At 38.3% G+C, this 24,204-nt stretch overlaps 1 protein-coding gene and 1 pseudogene across 1 annotated transcript in view; both read left to right on the top strand.

The window, feature by feature from the left end:
* Dgkb (diacylglycerol kinase beta) overlaps positions 1 to 23,993 on the top strand; it is a 714,793-nt gene extending 690,800 nt beyond the window's left edge. The window contains exon 26 of the mRNA XM_032907661.1: positions 20,372 to 23,993. Within this exon, the coding sequence (XP_032763552.1) occupies positions 20,372 to 20,479 (108 nt within the window). The 3' untranslated portion in view covers positions 20,480 to 23,993. The remainder of the gene's footprint in view (positions 1 to 20,371) is intronic.
* LOC116905560 lies at positions 9,557 to 17,087 on the top strand (annotated as a pseudogene).
* Positions 23,994 to 24,204: the final 211 nt, after the last annotated feature.

A 24,204-nucleotide genomic window follows, 5' to 3' on the forward strand; every position in this document is an offset into this window, starting at 1 on the left:
CTGCCACACACATCCTTTGCCCTGAAGCAGGGCATGGACACTCACAAGGTATTTGAAGAAGCGTTTGTCTTAATGACCTTCTCAAAGGCCCATGGAAAGGTGAGAGGTGTGAAGTTGTTCTCTATTTGAGAATATCATGTAAATAAACATTTCATATAGTACATTAGAAAACGTAATAGTAGCTGTTTTATTTTATGTGCTTATTTTGCTTTTGACTTTTTCTTCTTTTTACTTATACACAGTGCTATGGAACTATAACCAATCTTGCTTTCAACTGGCTATGTAGCCAAGAATGACCTTAAATTTTCCATTTCTTATTCTCTACCACTCAACAGCAGAGAGTACATGACTGTGTTACTAAGTCCAGTTATGTGCAGTGTGCACTCATCAAACACAGGGCTTGATGCATGCTAGCCAAGTACTTTACCAACTAAGTCACACTCCTAGCTCTTAGGTTTCTTTTTCTTGTTCTTTTTCTCGTTATTGTTGTTGCTGTTTTTGTTTCTTTTGTTTTTAAGAAACAACAGAGATTCTTAAAGTCAGCCCCAACACCTATCAGTTTTCACCAAGAAGCTCCTTCAGCCAAAATAACAATACACAGGAAAGATTTAGGACAGAAGGACAGAACGGATCAAATTTGAACACTAAAAACACAACTAGATATGTTTTCATTGTTTTTTGTTTTTGTTTTGTTTGTTTGTTGAAATATAATGTAGTATTTCCTGGTTAAGTTCACTGTCCTGCAAGCCTGAGTACTAAAGACAAGTCTGAAATCCTAAGGAAGGCTGTGACGCTCTGCTTGACAGAATCTCGGCCATTTTGTTAACAACTTTTCATCAGTTTTTATTTAAAAACCCTTCTAGGTTTTACTATTTTAAATGTTATTTTGAGCAGGCTGGCATCTGCAACTGAAATAGTCAACTTTTCTTGCACTTTAGCAGAAATTGCATGCAGTCAGAAGTTAAAAATACTTTTCACTCCTTGAAAGCAACGTTTTTATGGAACTTCTGCAAGGAGAGGGGAAAAGCTACTTTGGAAGTAAAGTGTGTCTCTACATCCCACTGGAAAAAAATGAAGGAGGGCCAGAGCCCAACCAAGGTCTCATCTTCTGACAGATCCATGTCCTCTGGATGTCAAATTTACTTCAGCTTCTTAAAAAGACTTCCTTATATTTTTAAAATGAATTCTTTTTTAAAAATTTTCATTTACATTGGTCTTCTGCTTCCATGTATGTTTGTGTGAAAGTGTCATATCTCCTGGAACTGGAATTACAGACAGGTGTGAGCTGCCTTATGGGTGCTGGGACTTGAACCTGAGTCCTTTGGAAGAACAGTCAATGCTCTTGACTTCTGGGCCATCTCTCCATCTGAAACCTTCCTTATGTCTGATAACACTTAGTACACATCACAAATAAATACTGGAATAATCTTGAGATTATTACAAATTGTACTTAGTAATACAAAGGAAGAAGCAGTAAGGGTTTCATGGTATAAGTTATGAATTATATTTAATGCAATTAATATTTCTTCCTATGTGATCTATTGGTTGGAGGTTGAGGGATTTTTTAGTTCATTTTGGTTTTATAAGACAGGATCTCTCCACATAGCCCTGGCTATCCTAGATCTTATTATTTAAAAGCAAACCACCCTCGAATTTACACATACCAGCCTGCCTGGACTTTCTGGGTGCTGGGATTAAAGATGTGTACTACTGTGCCTGACTTCAGTCTGTTTCATATTTAAAGTAACTTATGTATAATCTTAGATAGTATTGAAAATAAGAGATAAACCCATAAGATTTTGCAATCAGATCAAATCTGACATAGGTTTATGATTTGGACACAGTATTACAGAAAAGGAAATAGTGATTGCCGTTGTTTTCCATTAGAATTTGCATGTAAACTCACCGGAAGATGACAGTATGTCACAATAAGATAGAATATACTTAATAGTAATCTAAAAAGAAAAATCACATCAGAATTTATTAATAATAGGATAGTGATATAAAAGTTACCAGTAAATGTGCTTAACTTGAATCTTTTCTTTGCCTTACACTAAAATGATTGACTTTAAATACTATTAAGCAATGTTTGAAGTAGCAGGTTGATTTTTTTTCTAGTAACTAGTGTCTGGGGAGTTTGTTATGACTATTATTTTTGCACTAAAAGTTATATAGCTACTGTAACTTAACACTCCCTGAGTTGACAGACACTAGTTTTCGAGAATCTTATACGGTTCTAATGGCTTACTTTAGAAGGGTGGAAAGGATCCAGCAAGGAGCAAATATATTTTTAGCTGTGAATGAAAATGAATAATCCATACATTATAAGTAGAAAATGCAAATAGTGAATATTTTTGATGTGCTTAGAAATTGGACTGGGCCTGCACACGTTTCTCTGACTACCAACAGACTGGAGGAAGAGAAAAGATCTCAGTTTGTCCAGTGGTGTAACCTCTGATGCACAGGGATGGTAGGGGGCAAAAATCAATATGTACATTTATGACACTGTCAAGGAAAAAAATAAATAAATACATAGCAAAATTACAAAAGAAATGACATTGGGCCTAATATTTAAATACAGAAGTGATGGCTTCCCATTTTTAAAAAAAATACTATATTTTGTTATTTAATAAGCATCAGTCTTTATACTTGGAAGAATACAAAATTAACATGAAATACACTTGAACAAGCAGTGCGCAGCTTCTATGGGAGGGGTACCTATTCTGAGGTATTAACAGAAAAAGTGCTACATATGTGGTTAAATACAGTACAAACATCCCTTACCTCAGTCTTAATTGGTAAAAAGTTTGCATAAATTTACATTTCTAAACTTAAGTTTTTTCAAAGACTGACAACTTAGTGTTTAGCTGGGCATTATTTTATGTTTTCCCTTGTTACTTATGCATTAATTAGTTCTGTTTACCTGTGCATAATTTTTCCTAATTTTGCAACAGTGTTGGTTTTTTTTTTTTTTTTTTTTTTTTTTTGACAACGAATTTACTGCCTGTGTGTGTGCGTTCTGGCCCCAAACAAGAATAGCAAGGTATAAAGTCTTAGCCTCTTCATTCGGGGTTGTTGGGAATAAAAGCATTGGTTGTGACTAATTTCCAATTAACTTGCAGTGGTTACAGGGGAACAAAACAATTGAACCTCCTCATTAAGATTTAAAATATTCCAAAATGTCATCTTTAGGTGTTTCTGGAATATATAATTTCCATTTTGGTTCATTGCTTGACAGCTCTATTAATTTAAAAGCCCAGTAATACCTATTAGTATAAAACATGAAAAAAATACTATTAATCATTTATTTTAATTTTGCAGCTCTGTCATTTTCTCAGTATGTTTTAAAATGAGGATGACACTGTAATGTGCACAATTCAAACTGGATGAAGGGGAAATGGATAATACTACTTAGGACTGATACTGAGCTATGTTATTAGAGCTTAATTAATGCCAAATTGATTAAATTTGATTGGGATTCAAGCAAAAATATTTTAAAGAACTTTTATTGCCCTATTATATTTTTAAAGTTATGGCAAATTCTGTTTAGATTAGACTTCCCTATCTCTAGATCTTCACCTTAATATAGTCAGTTTAAATATTGTAAATATAATTAAAGTAGTCAATTATTCCTTATTTTGAAAGAGTTGTTGGTTTCAGTGTTGGGAATTTGTTTTATTTAGCTAAAAATAGTAATCTCTCACGTTCATACTTTTCAATGAGAAATGTAAAAACCAACTGGACACAATATGTAAAGGTAAGAAACATAATGAGAAGTGTACCCGTTGTGCAATACCTTATAAATGTATAATGTTGATAAAAGACTACAATTTCTAAAAGAAAGAGAACTGCATGCAGTAAGAGATCTAGATACAGTAAACAGTGAAGGGAGAGGACAGATATGAGTAAAGCATCAGCATTGAATAGCATCAAAATATGGATGTAGGTCAAATTCTATTGTTTTCCTCTAGACTGGGTCAGATTAGAGGCATTGCTTTAGCTAACCGATGTCATTAGACTAATGGATCACCCGATCTGCTCCTGGCTCTTGTCTCACATTTGTGTATTTCATTGTTGCTCCATTTGCTTTGATTTCATGTATTAAGATTAGGAATTAACTCATATGCTGCAAGCCTTTTTTTATAAAGAGTTAATCAGCTGTATTGATACCAAAAATGAACTAGTGTTTCATAAAGATCTTACTCAATTCAAATAAAAAAAATAAAGTTAATGGCTCTTAATAAAAGTAACCTGCAGAGAATTTAATAATTTACTGTTTCTATTTATCTGAAAATGCTGAAGACAGTATCACAGGTTTCATTAGAGGTGACACAAAGTTTTATTCACGCATTAACCACACCATCCTCACACTTCTCTCCAGTGAACAAAATGAATATTATTAAACGAGAGTGTGCTGTTTGCTTTTGTCAACGTGGCCCAAACAGACATATCTGGGAAGAGCACATCTTAAATAAGAAAATGCCCCTCCATAGGATTTGCCTGTTGGAGTACTGGGTAATTTTAATTTATGGGATACTGGCATGAGTAGTGGTTGATGTGGCATAGACCAGTACAATGTGAGTGGTACCACCTTGGACAGATGGTCCTAGATGCTATAAGCAGGCAAACTTAGCAGGCCAGGAGGAGCAAGTCAGCAGTTGCACTCTTCGACAGGCTCTGCTACAGTTCCTGTCTCCAGGGGCCTGCCTTAGGTCCCTTTTCTGGCTTCCCTAGATTGTACACTAAGGCTGGAAAATAAAATGAACTCTTTCCTCCCCACATTGATTTTGAACATATCTTTTTATCACAGTAATGGAACCCCTGATTAAGATAACGATATTCAACTCGTTGAATAAAACTTAAATAAAAAATTCAGCTAATTTATTAAAACAAAGTAAAAGTATCAGTGATTTACTTAAATGTTCCTTTGTCAAGTGTTTACTAATGAATCTCATATTAATAAAATAGATAGCACTGTAGTAATGATGCAATCATGCTTACAGGTTATTGTTTTACAGCGAAAGGGAAAATTTCGCGGCATGATTTCCGAAGTGAGTATAGACTCATTTTAAATACTCACACAAACACAGCATTTTATAATTTTATAATGAAATAGCATCTGTGAATGAAGGCACCTGGGGTAGTTCAATTGGCTAAAATATATACTGTTGGCTGCAATTCTGAGACAGCATAAGGAAAAACTGGGTCTATATATGCTTGAATATAGACCTGAATCAAAGTATCAAAAAGTAAGAAAGAATGAAACAAAGAAAGGAAGAAAAAAAAGAAAGGAAGACAGACAGAAAGACAAGGAGGGAGGCGCTAAGGAGGACGGGAGGGAGGGGAGGAAAACATAGTACATATACAGGGGTGCGGCGGGGAGCTGAAGAAGACCAGGAAAGCTTTCCAAAATCTCAAAGCAGAATGAACAATAAAAGATGACTAGTAAATAACCAGTCCCAAAGGAAAGGAAAGTCCTATAGAGAAAAGTAGCCCATGGGAATGTGCATAGCATGCAGGATCTGACCCAGGGCAAGACAGAAAGTAGGTTGAAAGAAAAGAGCAAGTACTTCCATGGAAGTGATACCTGTGACTCAGCTGGGGCTTGAAGCCCACACAAAGGGTGCTCTGTTTTGGATGAGCAAACATGTTGAACTAAGGAACCGTTTGAGCAAGAGGGATGAAAGATGAAATGATGCTCGCAAGACTCTATGGTCAGGGAGTACACTGAAGAGAAGAAGCAGTGTTAGGGGGCTTATGAAATAATGTAGGCGTAAACAAAGGAAAGCAGTCTCATTTAGCAGTAAACGTGCCACTTGAGGATGAGCTCCATTTGTCAGGCTCTGGTAGAGCCTCTCAGGAAACAGCTATATCAGACACCTGTCAGCATACAAGTCTTGGCATCTGCAGTAGTGTTTGGGTTTAATGACTGTATGTGGGGTTTGCAACCCGATAGGAAGAACAGCAATATCAACCAACCAAACACACCCCAGCGCTTCCAGGGACTAAACCACCATGGAAAGAGTATACACGAAGCGATCCATGGCGCCAGCCGCATGTGTAGCAGAAGATGGCCTTGTGGGGCATCAATGGGAGGAGAGGCCCCTTGGTCCTATGAAGACTATATGCCCCAATGTAGGGGAATGTCAGGGTGGGGAGGCAGGAGGGAGTGGGTGGATAGGGAGGGAAATACCTCATAGAAGCAGAGGGAGGGGGATGGAGTAGGGGGATTCCAGAGGGGACAGGGGACAACATTTGAAATGTAAATGAAGAAAACATCCAATAAAAAAAGGAAAAAACAAAAAACAAGACCCCACACAATCAAATTATGTACATTAATCCATTTTATCCAAGTTTCTAGAGAATTGAGAAAAATCAAAGAGTACAATCCTTTCGCACTTGGTACAACTTAATAAAGCTTGTATCTGAAAAAAGGAGAAAGGATGAGCTACATTTCTCAGTCAGCTTAAGCAGCTGAGTAAGTGGTGGAGCAGTGCCTAGAAAAGGAGGAATCTCAAAAACTTTCAAGTACTTTTTCTACTTCAGACTAGGTTACCTAAAGTGTGCTCACTTATCAGTGACCTAGACACACTGTTCAGAAAGTCAACAATCATGACATCATTCGGTGGAAATTCTGCAATGACTATGGTGTCAAAATACAAGAGCCTCACTACTTAGGCTTAACCTAACACTGAACACACCTTACCACAGAGACCAGGCTCCATTTAGAATCCAAACACCCTTTAAAACTTTGCTCTTAACAATTAACAAATTCCCCATAATAGTATTTCTCTACTATTTCTTTGGCTAAAAGGAGAACCTAGCAAATGGCAGGGATGCCACCAGTTGTCAAGGTAAAATGAGGTGACAGTACCATGCAACACCTCAGTGACACCCAAGGAATTAAAACAGTTGTAGCTAAGATCAAAAAGTTGGCCCCAGAGCTCCCAGGGACTAAACCACCAACCAAAGAGGGAATCAGGAAAGGGGATAACATTTGAAATGAAAATATATAAAATACCCATTAAAAAATGGCATTGACAAAGAAAGTCGGCCAAATGTGTTCTTCACCAGAAAACACATGATTACATTAAAATTAGGAATAAATTGTTGTTGAAGATAATAGCTGCCCTTGGTAAATCATCCATGAACATCCAGAGCATCAAGTGATATTTGCTGGTAACCACTTGGGACAGATTTTGACTCAGCAGCAAACGCGTGATGTCTTTGAGCAGAATCCAAAAGCTGGTTGGGACCAGAGGCAAGCTCAAACACTGATTTATGTGTCTAAGGTCAATTTCTTAAGACTATACTAAATTAAAAGGGCCATACAGAGAATATGAAGTGAAGTATAATTCATGAAAAGTGAATTGTGGCTACATTTTTATTACACTTATCCTGTTGTTGGTAGTGTTTTCTCATAAGATCAAACACTTGAACATGCTGGAATAAAATTGTCGTTTTAATTTCTTACTAGAGACACAGGAATAGAAAAAAAATGTGTTAAAAGTGTCTTTGACCTTCTTGGAAACCAATTAAGCCCATAAATATTTTTTGAATGAAGAATAAAATGTATATCTTAAAGGAAATTCCAAATCCAAGTATATAACTATTTCTTCTTTAGCATGGCCAAATGGCTCATGGCCATCAGGAGGGAAAGAGTGCTTCTTTTTTTTCGTGTGTATTTAAAATTCCTGTGAATTGCGTCAGCAAGGAAGAATCACAACTTCACGTTTAAAGATTTTTGTCTTAAATCCTAACAATGTCTTCTTTGAATTTGATTCTATTAAAGATAACATTAAATTTGGAAATTGTCATCATTCCAGAAAATTAAATCATAATGAAGCTGAGAATGGATTTCAGAAAATTGTGTTTTGCCTCCCTCTCCTCTCCTCTCCCTCTCCCTCTCCTCTCCCTCTCCCTCTCCCTCTCCCTCTCCTTCTCCCTCTCCCCTCCCCTCTCAAATCCCTCTCCCACCCTCTTCCCTCCTCCTCCCTCTCTCCCTCCTTCCTTCTTTACTCACTCTCTTTCTTTTGGCAGTTATCCACCTGAAAATTTTGCATGCAGTTTACCCCGCCCCCACTGTCATGTGACTCTCTTGCATGCTTGAGTTCAAAGGGCTTTCCACGGTTGAAATGGTACAACCTTATTCCAAATTCAAACTTGGTATATTTTAATGTTCCAGGTGATTGCTAAATTAAACTCTCCCCACAGATATTTTATGGTATTTACTTTGTGCTGAAAACTCCATTCATTTCTAAGGCAGCTGAATAAATCCAGTGATAATAAACTCTTAAAGAGATGAAGCAAGGAAAGAAAATGTTGGCTAGGCACAGAAAGAATATTTATAAAGGGATATGCCACCTACTGAGGTACATTTTAAGAACCATGGTATTATTATGCTCAACCTAGTTCAGAGCCATGAGAATCAATTAAAGATATTATTCACTGAAGCTGTGAATTTAATCAATGTGTATATGACCAAACTAGAGGACTGTCAGCATACATTCCAATTGAAAAATTTTCACTAAATAAATTCTGAATATTGTCATTTAGTATAGCAAAGATATATTGCTAAAAAAATCTTTTTCTTCATTCAAATTATATAGAATAATTTTAAATTAAAAGATTTCACTTTATAACTCACAATTTAGCATTCGACTTTTAGTATTGAATCAAAGGTCATCAAATTATGGCTACTTTTTATATAGCTATATATAAGAAGAGTTCTCACAGTTTTAAATGGTAAAAAATCAAAAGATTAATATTTCATAATGTGAAAGTGTAAAGAAATTCAAATTTCAGTTTCCATAAATAAAGACTTATTAGAACAATCATTCTTATTTATTTTCACATAGTCCAAAAACTACACTGAACTATAGCAGCTACAAGCATTTACCATTTACACTGTTTGGTAGTACCAAATTGAATTTAGCAAAGGAACATTCACTAGATGCCAAGGGGGCAAAGCTTGCGGATCACGGTGATTTAATTTTGGTGGGTACTGAAGAGGAGGAAAGTGCTTGTACATCTTCTATGCCTCTAAATTTGAGTCACCAGGTGTGAAGTTATAGAAAAGAAGCTAAAAGCCAGCAGCATTTACCATCTAGCCCTCCACAGAAATGTGGACATTTGCCAGTCACACAATTATGTACACATATGTGTAAACATCCTGCGACACATAGCTCTCAAACATAATTTAAATATTTAGAATTAGGCTGAACATTTTAATACATTGTATATAGACCATTGATTGTAACAAATTTCAGCATCCATGTCCTTCAAATGCATGTGGTTTGGAAGTTACACCCTACTTAATAGACAAGGATTAGACCGTATTGAAGACATATTAAAAATTGAATATGATAACACCTCCTTTTAGCATGTATACCTACTGCTCTGGTGGTTATGGTATACTTTTCACAGAATGTCATTCTCTTACTGCAATATTAAACATCAATATTCTCCTTTCTAAAAAATCATGTACCTACATTTCTTTCTCACTATTGTGTCAGTACTCTATTCTCCTGTTATTATGGGTACACTAAATCTACATATGCCTTCTGAACAATATACTCACAAAGACATTGGACCTCTCCTGCAGACTGTCACACCCTGCACTGACATCACCAACTTCCAAATTGTCATCAATGCCAAAAGTACCTTTCGTTCTATCATTTCACACCAGGCAATTCAAATGGAAAAGCATAGAAAAGCTATTAGTGCCTTCCTCTTTTCCATTGCTCAGCCCAGCCAAATTGCCATGTTCCATAGGCCGTGTCTTCTTAGCATCTATTGAATCTGCCCAATCTAGTTGTCTCTCCAGCAACTAAAATGTGTTCTACTTTTTGAGTGGATCACTGCCTTGACCTGCCTGCTAATTGCCCTGCCTCACATCTGGCACATATTCTGATGAGAACAAAATGAAGATTTACTCATATGCCATAGTTTTATACCATGACAAATAGACATTGCTTCCCTGCAGTATCTTTCCAGAACAATGTTCGTTTCACACACACACAGAAAGAGAGAGAGAGAGAGAGAGAGAGAGAGAGAGAGAGAGAGAGAGAGAGATACAATGCCCTACTGTTGCACGTTGGGTATCATAAGAAAGGAGCAGCTTTTCAGGTAAACATCTAGTAGCAAGGTACAGAGGGGGTAGTTATCAAGGTGAAATCAGGGAGGGGCCGTGCTCAAACTCTACTCTTGTATTTACAAATTAATATGTTACACAGGTTACAGAAACCAAGTCTTTATTTGGTCTTTAATATGAAATAAAAATGTTGACACATCTTACGTTTCCTGGGAGAATAAAATCAGATACAGAAAAAGTAAAATCATAGAAAGCATTGGTCTTTTCAAGGTAGGTCTGCCAGCAATCTTTCTTTCAGTTTGAGAAAATACTCAAGAAAAATAATTCATAGGAAGGAAAGGTGTACGGTTTCTGAACCTAGAGCCCTCAGCTCCTGGTCCTGTTGCTTTGGGTCTGTGGTGGTACAGAACACCAGAGAGCTAACATCAGGCAGAGAAAGCAGCCAAGAAACAAAGAAGAGCAGAGGGACCAAGTATTTAAACATCACCCTACGAGAACGCTGCCAATGACCTAGCTTCCTTCCACAAGGCTCCACCTCCTACTGCGCCACTGACTCCAACAGCACCACCAGCTACAGGAATAAACCTTTGATGCCTTTAGGGTATGTTCAAGCTTGAAACAGTAGCAATATATGACTTTGTGAAGAAGGAAAGTCCATCTTTGTTCCAGGCCTAACAGAATGCTTTAAGAGTTTAGATAAGCAGATATGCCTCTAGGGAATAGCCAGTGTACAGATTACATAAGCATACTTTTTCATAGGAAAACATTTACTAGGGACCGGAGCCAAAAAAAAAAAAAAAAAAAAAAAAAGAATGTTCAGAAAATATATGAAAGAAGGCTCACCTCTTTTCTTTTTTACTTTCCTTTGGCACCACTAAGTCTTTAGAGAAAGCACTATGGCCTAAGGTGAAGAGACCCTGTTCACCTTCCGCTTTGAACCAGGAAAGTATAAACTTCTTTTACAACTTACAAAATTCATACTTCAACTCTATACTTTACTGTTTATTTTCAAATAAATGGCTTTTAGTTGAGAACAACTCAAAAAACTGTGGAAGAGCAAGCAGTATCCAACAGTTTGAGCAAAGCCCTTAACAGGAACCCTGTTACAATAAATCTTAGTAAATCTTTATATATTTTGCTAATCTGCTTTACAATTTTTACTCACTCTGTAGAAACTGTGTATGTATGTGCTCTATTCTTAATTTATGACTCCTGTATGTGCCATCAGAGTTACCATCAGGTTTTGGAGGGTAGCCAAGAGAAACAGCAATAGCTTATAACATTTGGGGTTCTCTGGGATTGCTATTGGCCAATAACACAAAAAGAAGTAACTCATTCTGGATATTGGGACTTCCATTTGATAAAATGTGAAATCTAGTAGAAGTGTTGTTCCCAGTTATAGAGTTGATCTCTGCCTCTCTGTCTCTCTGTCTCTCTGTCTCTCTCTCTCTCTCTGTCTCTCTCTCTCTGTCTCTCTCTCTCTCTCTCTGTCTCTCTCTCTCTCTGTCTCTCTCTCTCTCCCCCCTGTAGATAAGTAGATATAGTATATACATAGATATATAGATATAGATAGATGATGGATAGATAGATATATAGATATAGATAGACGGTAGATAGATGATAGATAGATAGATAGATAGATAGATAGATAGATAGACATCTCTTTCTGTTTCCCTGTTTCTCTTCCTTTGCCTTTCACCCTTCCTCCTAGTTTCCATATGGAATTTTTTACTTTGTTTTGTTTTAGACTGGGTCTATCTGGCTATCCTCCTGCCTCAGACTCCTAAGGGCTGTAATTACAGCCATATACTACCACCTTTATACTTGGATCAGTGGAAATGCCTTTCTTCATTTTTTTGCTTCGTTTTTGCTTTTTATTTGACACTCTATCTAGCCATCATCCTCCTGCCTTGATCCCCTAGGTACTACAATTATGGGCACATACCTATGCTTAGCTCAGTAGAAATGCCTTTCTTCTGCTGCTGTAGTTTTATAGAATAGAATCCCATCCTTTGAGAACAGTATTTGTTACCTTCCACATTTTATAACAATGTTTTTCTGTCTTCATGAAGCTACATCTTAATAGGATTGTGTTTACTTCAGCTAAGTACAAAAACACATAATTATCCAATGAAATGCTGTATGCTGTGTTAGAAAGTTTGAGTGCAAGAAAAATATAACCAATTATTTCTCATTTCATTTTTTATAGAAATAAAGTTATAATTTAAAAACAAATTGTGCACAATGACCACAGGAAATAGCAAACAGCAAGAGGACATGTTATAGATAATTGCATAAACAAAACAGGTTCATATACTTCTTCTAAGCTGAAAATGTGATCTGAGCATTAGGGCCTCATAATATCAAAAGCACAGAGTTAGATATGTTATTTTTAACAGAATAAGAACAAAGATTTATTTTTTTCAAATGATGTCCAATATGAAAGGCTCAGAGAGGTTCACCTTGTGGACTATTGGCTGTTCTTCATCTAAACTGAAGATGATTTTATGTGACTAGAAAGATTTCTTATAAAATCAATCTTGTTTTTAATATTATTTAAACTTTTTTATGCTCTAGAATGTATCCCCTTCCTGGTCCATCCTCTGACTGTTCCCCATCCCATACCTCCCCCCTCCTCTCCACCAGGATGTCCTCAAACCCAACTCCAGCAGACCACCCCACTCCGTGGGGCCTCCAGTCTCTTGAGGGTTAGGTACATCTTCTCTGACTGAACTCAGACCCAGCAGTCCACTGGTATACATGTTTGGGGGCCACATATCAGCTGGTGTATGCTGCATGGCTGATGGTCCAGTGTCTGAGAGATCTTGGGGGTGTCCAGGTTAATTGAGACTGCCGGTCCTCCTACAGGGTCGCCCTCCTCCTCCTTCTTCCAGCTCCTCCTAATTCAACCACATGGGTCACCAGCTTCTGTCCATTGGTTGGGTGTAAATATCTGCATCTGACTCTTTTTAAAAAGAGATTTATTTATTTTATATATGTGAGTACACTATAGCTGTCTTCAGATACACCAGAAGGCATCAGATCCCATTACACATGGTTGTGAGCCATCATGTGGTTGCTGGGAATTGAACTCAGGACCTGTGGTAGAGCAGTCAGTGCTCTTAACCTCTGAGTCACCTGCTTGGTGGGTCTTTTAGAGGGCAGTCATGATAGGCTCCTTTTACTGAGGACTCCATAACCTTTCAGACCTTGGGGCCCCCCTTGATCTGATTCTCAGTTTCGGCCTGTTGATGGAACTGCTTTTCTTCAGGTTCTTCTCCACTTTTGTCCATGAAGCTCTTTCCAACAGGAACAATTAGGGAAAAGAGTTTTTGACTGTGGGATGGCAACCCCACCCCTCACTTGATGTTGTCTCTCTGCTGGAGGAGGGAACCACAAGTTCCCTCTCCCCACTGTAAGACATTTCATCTAAGGTCCCGCCCTTTGAATCAGGAGAGTCTCTCCCCTCCCAGGTCTGTGGTACATTCTGGAGGGTCTCCCTACCTCCTACCTCCCAAGGTTGACTATCTCTATTCTTTCTGCTGGCCCTCAGGGCTTCATTGCTTTACCCCGACCCAATACCTGATCACATTCCCCTCCTCCCCTCCCTGTCCCCTTTCCTACTCAGGACCCTCCCTACCACCTCCTGCAATTGCTTTCTTCTTCCTCCCAAATGGGTTGAAGCATCCTCACTTGGGTCCTTCGACTTGTTAGCCTTTTTAAGTTCTGTGGACTGTATCCTGGGTATTCTGTACTTTTTTTGACTAACATCCACTTATTAATGTGTACATACCTTGCATGTCCTTTTGGGTCTGAGTTACCTCACTCAGGAGGATATTTTCTAGTTCCATCCATTTGCATGTAAGACTTAGGATGTCCTCTTTCTTAATAGCTGAGTAGTATTCTATTGTGTAAATGAACCATATTTTCTGTATCCATTCTTTGGTTGTGGAACACTAGTTTTTTCCAGCTTCTGGCTATCACAAACAAGGCTGCTAGGAACATAGTAGAACACATGCTCCTGTGGCATGGTGGGGCATCTTTTGGGTATATGCCCAGTGGTGGTACAGTTAGATCTTCAGGTAGATCTATTTCAAATTTACTAAGGAATCTCCAGATTGATTTCCAGGGCAGTTTTACAAGTTTACAATCCCACCAGCAATGGAGGAATGTCCCTCTTTCTCCACATCCTCTCCAACATGTGTTTTTCACCTGAGTTTTTGATCTTAGCCATTCTGACTGGTGTGAGGTGGAATCTAAGGGTCGTTTTGATTTGCATTTATCTGATCACTAAGGACTTTGAACATTTCTTTAGGTGTTTGCCAGCCATTCAAGATTCCTCTGTTGTGAATTCTCTCTTTAGTTCTATACCCCATTTTTTGATTGGGTTGTTTGGTTTTTTGATGGTTAGCTTCTTGAGTTCTTTATATATTTTGGATATGAGCCCTCTATAGGATATGGGGTTAGTAAAGATTTTTTCCCCAGTCTGTAGGTTGCCCATTTGTTCTATTGACAGTGTCCTTTGCCTTACAGAAGCTTTCAAGTTTCATGAGGTCCCATTTATCAATTCTTGATCTTAGAGCATGAGACATTGGAGTTCTGTTTAGAAAATTTCCCCCTGTGACAATGAGTTCAAGGCTCTTTCCCACTTTCTCTTCTATTAGATTGAGTGTATCTGGTTTTATGTTGAGGTCCTTGATCCACTGCACTTGAGTGTTGTGGAAGGTGACAAATATGGATCTGTTTTCATTTTTCTCCATACAGACTTTCAGTTAGACCCAATAATTATCTCACTTTCCAAAATGACCCTATCCTATTATAACTGATAGCATATGTAGACCCTGGACGACTGCAAATACAAAATATATGTTCTTATTTTGTTCACTGTTTATTTTGATCTAGAGATAAAGTCATCATATAAGTAATATATGATAACTACTTCCTTAGGTGCTCATTTACAAATAACATTTTGCATAAAATAGTTCAATTTCAGAACTGAAAAATAGTCCCTTTCTGCTTAGTTCCCTATTTCAGCACTTAGAAAGTTATCGTAGATGCTTCTGACTTTTTCTTTTGTAGAGTATTATAATTCCTTGAAAGCAATGATTGCACATTATGTATTTATTCTAATTTATTGGTGCACTGTCTGAAGTAAAGAAGAGTAGTATAATTTCTACCAAGTGAGTAAATGATGAATGTTACTGTCTGAGATCCCATCTAAAGAAGTCAAAGTTAAAATGAGCCAGTAAACATTCAGTCAGAGACGGAAGAGGATCTTGAATCTCTTCCCTACATGAGAGCTAATAGCAACCCAGTGGTGCTAGAGAAGAGGAGGTCACTGTCTTCTGTGAGGGGGTTGCTGATGAGTTACTGATGCTCCAGTAGCTAGCTTCACACCTATATTTCCCTAAGTGGTCGATGGAGAACCCACTGGGTCACACAACAATCACAACAACAACCTGGAAGTAAGATGGAGACCAGATGAGATGAAGAGAAATGTTAGTGGGTTGGGGAGAAGATAAGGATTTATCAAATTGTCAAAGAACAAACTAATAAAAATAGAAGTCAATCAATTTGTTTAATTTTCAGTGTGATAGAAACCTGAATTAAGAAGGGAAAGATTGATAGAGATCATTTTTAATCTACATAGGTACGGGGTATTTTGACACCTTAACTGACGCAATTTCTCGCGTCATAGAGAATAAAAATAAAATAAAGTCAGCATCCAGAAAGTTTGGGACTAAGCTGGCATGCAGGTAGCGTGGGGGAGTCTATCCCACTAACCGGTGGACCAGGTGGTGCTGGAAACGTTCTCTCACCTGGGTATCTTCTCTTAAGACAAAGCCAAGGACAACGTGGAGAAGGAAGGAGAGGCCAACAAGAGTGCGCTGGGCAGGGGGTGGGGGTGGGGGTGGGAGCTGGCTTTTGCGCCTGGCAGCCTTGGTTCACCTGGCCACGGCCAAGAAGGTCTACTACAGCCTCACCTACCCGAGGCAGAATTTAGGACTCCATCCACACCATCTACACTTTCCTGAATAAGGAACTAAATAAAGTGGTGGCTGGCCAAGGGGCCCAGGGTGAGTGGAACGGCTCCTCATGTGGAGGAGCTTCTCCCCGACCTGTCAGAGTACCTCAGCTTGTTTCTTTTGTTCCGGCTGGGATGGAGATTGCAGTCTATGAAAGGATGTATGCCCTCAGCTCACAGAAGTTCATCAACACCGAAGAGATGGTCAGTACCTTGGATACCATCCTTAAGACTTAAAGCTCAGCCCTCTGGTTTGCTGAATCATTTCCTCAAGGCGCAGGCCCAGATCTCAGAGTGGAAATTCCTTCTTTCCCTGGTTACTTTGCCCAGTGCTCACACAAAGCTTCAGAGCTGGGGCCAGACTTTTGAGAAACAGCGGGAGACCAGGAAATACCTGTTTGGGGGGGGCAGTCTCAGAAGGCTGTACAGCCCCCACACCTTTTCCTTTGGCTGATGAAACTATGCTCGTTGCCAAGTTTTGCTTCCACTTCCACAATGAAATGAAAACTCTGACTGCCAAGGTGAACCCGGACCCCTTTAAAAAGATCTCCAGTTTTATCAGAAAATATGACGTTGCCAACGTGTCCTTAATTTTTGACAACCGGGGCTCAGAGAGATTTCAGGGTCATGGCTACCACTACCCACATTCCTACCAAGAGGCCTCTAAGGAAGTGGACCAGTACCCAGCTGTGGTGATTCTTCCCAGTGACAGGCCCGTCATGCATCAGTCTAATGACAGACTGAGCATCCGACCTGGAAAGCTTAGAGAAAGTCGTCCACTCCTATGATGGCAAATTCCAGAGCACCTACTTCCTGACCGGCCCAGAACCCCACTTCACCATCCTCATCATTTTTGAATCAAAGAAATCTGAGAGAGACTCCCATTTTATTTCCTTCCTCAAGAAGCTCTAGATTACCCTTAAGAACGCTGTAGTATTTGCAAGGCTGAAGCCTGGATTCAAAGGTTAGCAGGAGTTTTGCCCAAGGGTTACCAAGACTGGATACATTGTTCTTAGTTGAATATTTTGTGATTTGAATTTAGGATAGTTCATGCTGAGCTAAAGACATATCCTCCCTAATCATGTGACATACTTCATAAGCAGTTAAGACCAAGGACAGAGTCTTCAAAGAGTAGTTTAGAAGACTACCATGGGGTACCATGCTGTACCATGGGGTGACTGTAGCACCATAGTACAGCAAAAGAGTATCACCATTTCTTGATTTCCCTGTATTTTATGTCAATTGAATATTTATTGGTCCTTCATTTTTTCTTTCCAGATTTTTTTTTGTTGCTATTCTGACCATTGTGTCCTGATGCACTTCCTAACATCCTCTGTCCCTGAAGAGCAGCAGGGAGAAGATACCAGATGGGATTGTTTTCAGTTTCATAAGCTCTTGTATTGACTAGTTTTACAAGATAATCTAATTAGCATTATACAGTAATTAGACTCTTGGTGAGAAATTTCTATCAGGTGGTGAAGTGGGAGATGACCAATTGATACTGGTCCTTCTATCAATTTAACCAGCCACAGCTTCTTTCTGGTGATCTTCAGCTCCATCTACCTTAGGTTTTACCTTTTTTTAAGTTCGTTAAAAGTTTATTTTTTAATTTTTTATTGACTATTTTTATTTGCATTTCAAATGTTATTCCCTTTCCCTGTTTCCCTGCCACAAGGCCCTATCCCATCTTCCTCCCCTCCTTCTATAGGGGTGTTCCTCCTTCCCTCCTCCCTCCCAGACATTCCCCTGCACTGGGGGGTTCAGCCTTGGCATTGGTACCCAACAAGGCCATCCTCAGCTACATATACAGCTGGAGCCATGGGTCTGTCCATGTGTAGTCTTTGGGTAGTGGTTTAGTCCCTGGGAGCATTGGTTGGTTGGTATTGTTGTTCTTATGGAGTTGCAAGCCCCTTCAGCTCCTTCAATCCTTTCTCTAATTCCTCCAATGGGGATTCCATTCTCAGTTCAATGGTTTGCTGCTAGCATTTGCCTCTGTATTTCTCATGCTCTGGCTGTGCTCTCAGGAGACAGCTAAATCAGGCTCCTGTCATCATGTACCTCTTGGCTTCATAGATATTATCTAGTTTTCGTGGCTGTATGTATATATGCATATATTGGCTGTATCCCCAGGTGAGGCAAGCTCTGAATGACCTTTCCTTCAATCTCTGCTCCAAGGGTTTGGTCGTAGACTGTCCCAAGTCAACCCAAGCCATTGCTGATAGGTTATCACCTGCCAGATGTCACTTCTCTGCTCAATTGGGTTTGTATCTAGCTCCACAGCCCGTTCTTCTCAGGTTTAGAAAGCACACGGCCATGTTAAAAAAAAAGCATGGTGTTTGTAACTGTGTTTTAGTTTCTCACACAGCACAGTTTATTTTTATAAAATCAAAATGACAGAACTAATACTTTGTGCTTGCTACACAAATCAGTTCTGCTCCACAGTCGGGTCATCAGAGGAGTCCTGCAGCTCCTCTACACACAGTTTCTTGCCTTCTGGAGATGATGTTCAGAAGCGGTGCCGGCCGAGCCTCTCAGTACAGGCTGTTCTGTCCTTTTCCTTCTGTGTGTACACAGGGAAGTGAATGGAAAGAACCACCAAGAACTGAGCTGTGACTGCTGGGTTTGTCCCTGGGAGCTTGTGCAAGCATAGCTGTCTGATCAGTGCTCTGATTATACGGAGTCACTGTCTGATAGGGTGTCCACAGAGCACGAGGCTCACGCAGGGCCTTGGAGCCACTCCAAGGCCTCCTGGTCAAATGTGGTCTACCTGTACAAGAGTCCACTGGCCAATTTTCTGCATCTCACCACTTTCACATAAACTTACATCAGCAGAGGATAGTGATTTACTCTGTATCTTCTCCAGGTTCTATACAAATTTAAATGAATTTTATAATATTGACCATACATTTAAAGAAATGAAAACATTTGGAATTAAAAACCAAAAAAAAAAAAAAAAAGGAAGTAAGTTTGGAACTGGCTTAGGTTATCAGCCTTTAAAAATACAATGTATTTATATTTTTTAAAAGTATGTATCTTTCCATAATAGTCTGCTTTTAAAGACTTTTGTTCATTTGAGTGTTTTAAATGTACTTCTGTCTTTCTAGACTATGAATTTCCATTTCCCAAAAGTTCTAATCCTGATTTAATGATGTGATTCATGTGACAAACATCTATTTTATTTTTATTTTTTTTTATTTTTTTGCTTCATTGCTATTAGTGAATGACAAGTGAAGGAGATTTATTTTAGCTTGAAAATGTCAGGTATGCACTTTCAGAGATATATTTTTCCAGCTTTTAATGAGGTGGTGTTTCTTTTTGAAAGGAATGCTCATCTCTAGTGCGGATGCTGCACAGGTGACAACTGATATTTAATAAGCGATGGCTCTTGTATTAGTCGCAGTTCGCTAAAGAAAATGTCTCAGATTGCTTTTGAAAAACTCATAGCCTAAGGCAAGATGTGACCTTTTTATTACATAATGAGAATCATTTATTATCTTACAATGTATCTTAAAGTCACAGACAAAATGCCACTTTGATAATTGCTTTCAATTAGCTTTGAGCATAGCATATATTCATAAAATGTCTTCTCTAATTTAGAGTTGAATTAGAGAAAATTGCAGACATAATCTACTTTAAGGTTGTCTCATTTAAGGTGATTCGTGGTTTTATACCACAGAAATCAACATGAGTGGCTTTAGAACAGTGCCTCTGAGTGTCTTAAGCAGACTTCTCAGTATCTGATTCTATTGTATTACCAATTAATTAACAAATTAGAAAGATAATTTCTGACCTTTCATGCATGTTAACTTTTGACTTTCATTCTTAATGATTGTTTGGAAATGAAGCCTTGCAGCTCGTGCTGAAAGAGAGAAACAATGTGATTAAAAAGATAAATAAGGTTTGCCTAATGCTAAGTGTCCCCTAACACTGGGTCTCGGACTGGATACGGTCACAGGGCATCTTTTCTTGTTTCGATAATATGTGACTAATGGTTATGACATGACACTGGGTAATCATGCAATCTAAATTAAGAGGTCGGGGAGACTGGACTAGTGAGTTAGATATAAGACCATATTAAAATCATGACCACATGTCAGTATTATTTAAATGTATGCCACAGTCTCCCTTCAATATTTTCGAAATCTCTGAGATTGAATTTTAACTTTGTGTCATTTGTGTTACTCATGAAACACAGCAGCAGAGGATCTCAGAACTTGGTCTTTTGTCTTGATATCACTTTTTCTCTTTCCTAGATAAAAATTACACACAAGAACCAGGCCCCAATGCTGATGGGACCTCCACCCAAAACTGGATTATTCTGCTCCCTCATCAAAAGAACAAGAAACCGAAGCAAGGAATGAACCTCCGTCAGGAGAAATTTGAATAGCATACTTGTACCACGGAACACTTTGACCCATTTCAAGTCTCCTGCTCCTACAAAATCATGGAATTCACAGTTTTTGTTATTGAGCTGATGTAAAATTTGGCTATTAGAAAATTTGTTGTCTCTGTTTTTATAGGCGTATTTGCATGGAAAAAAAGTAGAAGTTTATATGATGCGACACTGCGTATTTTAGTTGCATGCACTCACACAGGGTTTCTGTGTCTCCTCCTCGCATCTTCTGCCATTTTCATTTACTGACTGTGAGGAAAAACCTGCGAAAGATCAAAGAAGTATGATGGGAAAAGATTTCTTATATAATTGCTGTCATTGGCAAGCAGTAATAACTACAGCTAAAACAACCTCAAGTGCAAACTGTCATCCTTTGCCTATTAGAAAAATCACTGCATCCTTGATGTTGGACCCGTGGCTTAGGAAGACGCTAAATTCAAAAATTTTATTAAAGAGTTGTCCATGACACCATGCTCCATCTAAATACTCTTTTTTAAATCTCTTTACTCTTCCCAGGGGACGTTAGAATATCAGGCATAAGATTTTTTCTTGTGCTAAAACACTAGAAAGTGATTTTTATTTTGGTTAGCTTTGTTTTTAACTCCAAAAGCACGAGAGAAAATATGTTACTAGGAGGAATTGTAGTAACATAGCAAGCTTTATTCCTTTCTGCATAAGAATCTAGAGACAAATGCATAATCACAGTAGTAGCCAAATGGACGGTTTAAACTATGTGCCAAATGAATCTGTCTCCCACCAAAGATCAGGAATTAGAGTTCTTATGAGTTTGGGAAAAGTAAAATGGGAGACCAGAATGAATCACCCATTCATTGGGATTAAAATGTTCACCATTCAAAACCAGTAAATCATACAGTCTAATCAAATCTCAATTGCCAATTTCATGGTTATTTGGTGCCCCCACCATATAAGTCTGTGATTTTTAATGGATCTGTTAAGTGCACTTCAGAAGGTAAATGACAGCATTGCTTCCTTTTCAGGTAGATTGGTACCTGCGCCAATACTGAGCTCATTGAAGCAACCATGCATGCAATTAGCCTCTTACTAGTTATTCATCCCTGCCCCATCTTTATGACATTTCAAATGTTTGGGGATATACAAAGGCCTCTTTAAGGTGTGTGCATAGCATGGTCTGGTCTCTGATTATTTAAAGAAATGTGCAAGTGCTGCTTTTCATAGTGTTTCTTTGAGGCTATCCTAGGAAACGAAATACTTCGGGGCAGTCTCAGTGTGGTTCAGTTACACTGACCTGCATCTCATCACCGCACGATTTATGTTTTCAGACGCCACGCCATCGGGAGAACGAGTGCCTGAAATGCATGATTTATCAGCTTTCCTCTCTGCTCTACATTAAAGTGCTAATGATTTATCAGTTCTATTTTTCTATTGATTCTTTCATCTTTGAATAACAAATAGCAGTTAGTGATTCTGTTGAACACAACCCCGTGCATGGATTTATTGATTTCTAGTGAAATTGCTGTAATTTTACTTCTTTCGTTGGAAAACTCAAGTGAATGCTGTTGTGTCAAATAGCTGCTCTCAAGCAGTGTTCTGTAATGGAAGATTATGTATAAAGTGTATTCCTCTCGTCATCCTGGAACATTGGATGCTAAATACCCATCAACAATAACTTTAATTGCTTTAAAAATAAAAGCTTTTGAATAGAATTAAGACATAATTTAGCTTACCCAGGAAAATGATGATTAAAATTGCAAATTCAGAACAGCAATCAGTTGTCCTAGTATAGTAATAATAAAGTAGTTATTCATCAGAATAGTAATCTAGACCAAAAGAATGCTCCAAACAACTACAAACGCATCACTCACATAATGTTACATAACACATCCTTTGCTTTTGTGCATCTCTGGTTACCGGTAATAAATATTTCTTACACGAATTGATGAGATTTTTCTACAGTGGGCAGGTAGACCTTGAGCCAAAATGTTATTTTGAATCCACAATAATTTCACGTTCTGGAGGACATTAAAGCAGCAGTAGTTTCTGAATTATTTGCAGCATCTGGGAAACTGTAGTAGAAGACTAAAGAACTGGCCTGAATGGTTTCAGTCACTGACGTAGTAGGCCCCTGCTGCACTTTAGCATGGCTGCATGACCACAGCCAGTGCTAGTAGGCACTACATTTCAGTCCATTGGATTCATGGATAACCCTAGTAAGTCTTCAAAAGGGAATCAATTTTGACTTTTCTAAACTCGATTTTTTTTAAAAAGATAACTGATGTGCTTGCCCTTTGAGTACACTACTCCTGGGGTTTGGAAAGTAGTTTTTTAAAATCTACTTTGATGGTTTTGAAATAAGAGAAGATATTCTCTTCTTTTTTATGACAGCTTCATGTGAAGAATATATATTTTAAGGAAAATTCTAAATGGAAAGTTCTATGGCATATTAAAATACTGAATAATGATTGTTAGCTTAACAAAATGGAAACTTTACTTCCAGGCATGTGGGTGTCGGAGGTGTTGAGTCAACCTTTTTTAACTATCATAGACATAATAAGTGATAAAGTTCTGAGTGAAGTGGTGTGAAAATGAATGCTGCACTAGCTTAAAACGGACAGAGAATCTCAAGGATAGAGTTTCATACCCTGCTAAACACTGCCATACACTCAGTTCATAGACAGAAATGACAGATTCTAGAATAAACCTGGAAATGTACACTTTCAGGAAATAGGAAGGGCGATATCGACGTGCAGTCAGCATTTCAAACGTCACGTGTGTATTTTCTCACTCTCTGTCATGTGTATTTGATGTGGAGAGTGATGATCGAGTTTTTGTAATAGAAGAAAAGATGTTTTACTTTGAATGGGTTATGTGGTTGCTGCCTTTCTAGAGCTCTCTGATCACAGGTTCATTGTACGCAGTCTCCTGAAGGCAAGAATGTCTAATGGTAAGCGCCGTGGAGTCACACATCCATTCCCCTTTGTACACGTGACTTGTATTAGAGAGTGGGGCTGAGTACCTTTTCCTGGACCGAATCTGTTTAAGTCTGAGACTGTCGATGCCACCTACACTAGCTAGGGCTCTTCGGTGGTTCCTTTCCTTTTTCTGTAAGTGTTCGCTGGTTTTTGATTGGTTTTGAAAGGAACGGTGTATTTTTATGGTACATATAACCCTCGAAGAGTTAATCGATGCATAACTTATATTCCACATTAAAGGATATACCTTTCTAGCACTTATAGCATATATCGAGACTGTGGAATGTAATAAAAATAATAAATAAATTTAAGAAAAGCCTTTTGTTCTGTGAAAGACAGAAATCACATCCTTAAACCAGCCAATTGAATTGAATTATGTTTAAAGGTTTGAGTAAATTCTCATTTGAACCTTTCTATATATTCTTATTGTGTTTAAAACATAGGGTTTGTTTAATTAAACTATCTTACTTATTTTCTCAGAAAGTGTTATGTACAAATCCTGGTTTTTGAAATAAAAGTGTTAACCATTCACTTGTGCATCATTTGTTCTCTTCCAGATCCTCCCTTCATGTGAAATATCCATTAGAACATCCTCAGTGGTTTTCCACTAGAGGACCTGTGCAAGCCGCCTTGTCTTAGGAATGAGAACACAGTGCTTAGGGATTAAATTACTTGTCGTTAAAAACCAAGCCATTCAATTTTTTGCCTTACATTGTATCTGTGACTGTATAGTACTTTTGAA

Source organism: Rattus rattus, chromosome 7 (assembly GCF_011064425.1).
Source record: "Rattus rattus isolate New Zealand chromosome 7, Rrattus_CSIRO_v1, whole genome shotgun sequence".
Lineage (NCBI taxonomy): Eukaryota > Metazoa > Chordata > Mammalia > Rodentia > Muridae > Rattus > Rattus rattus.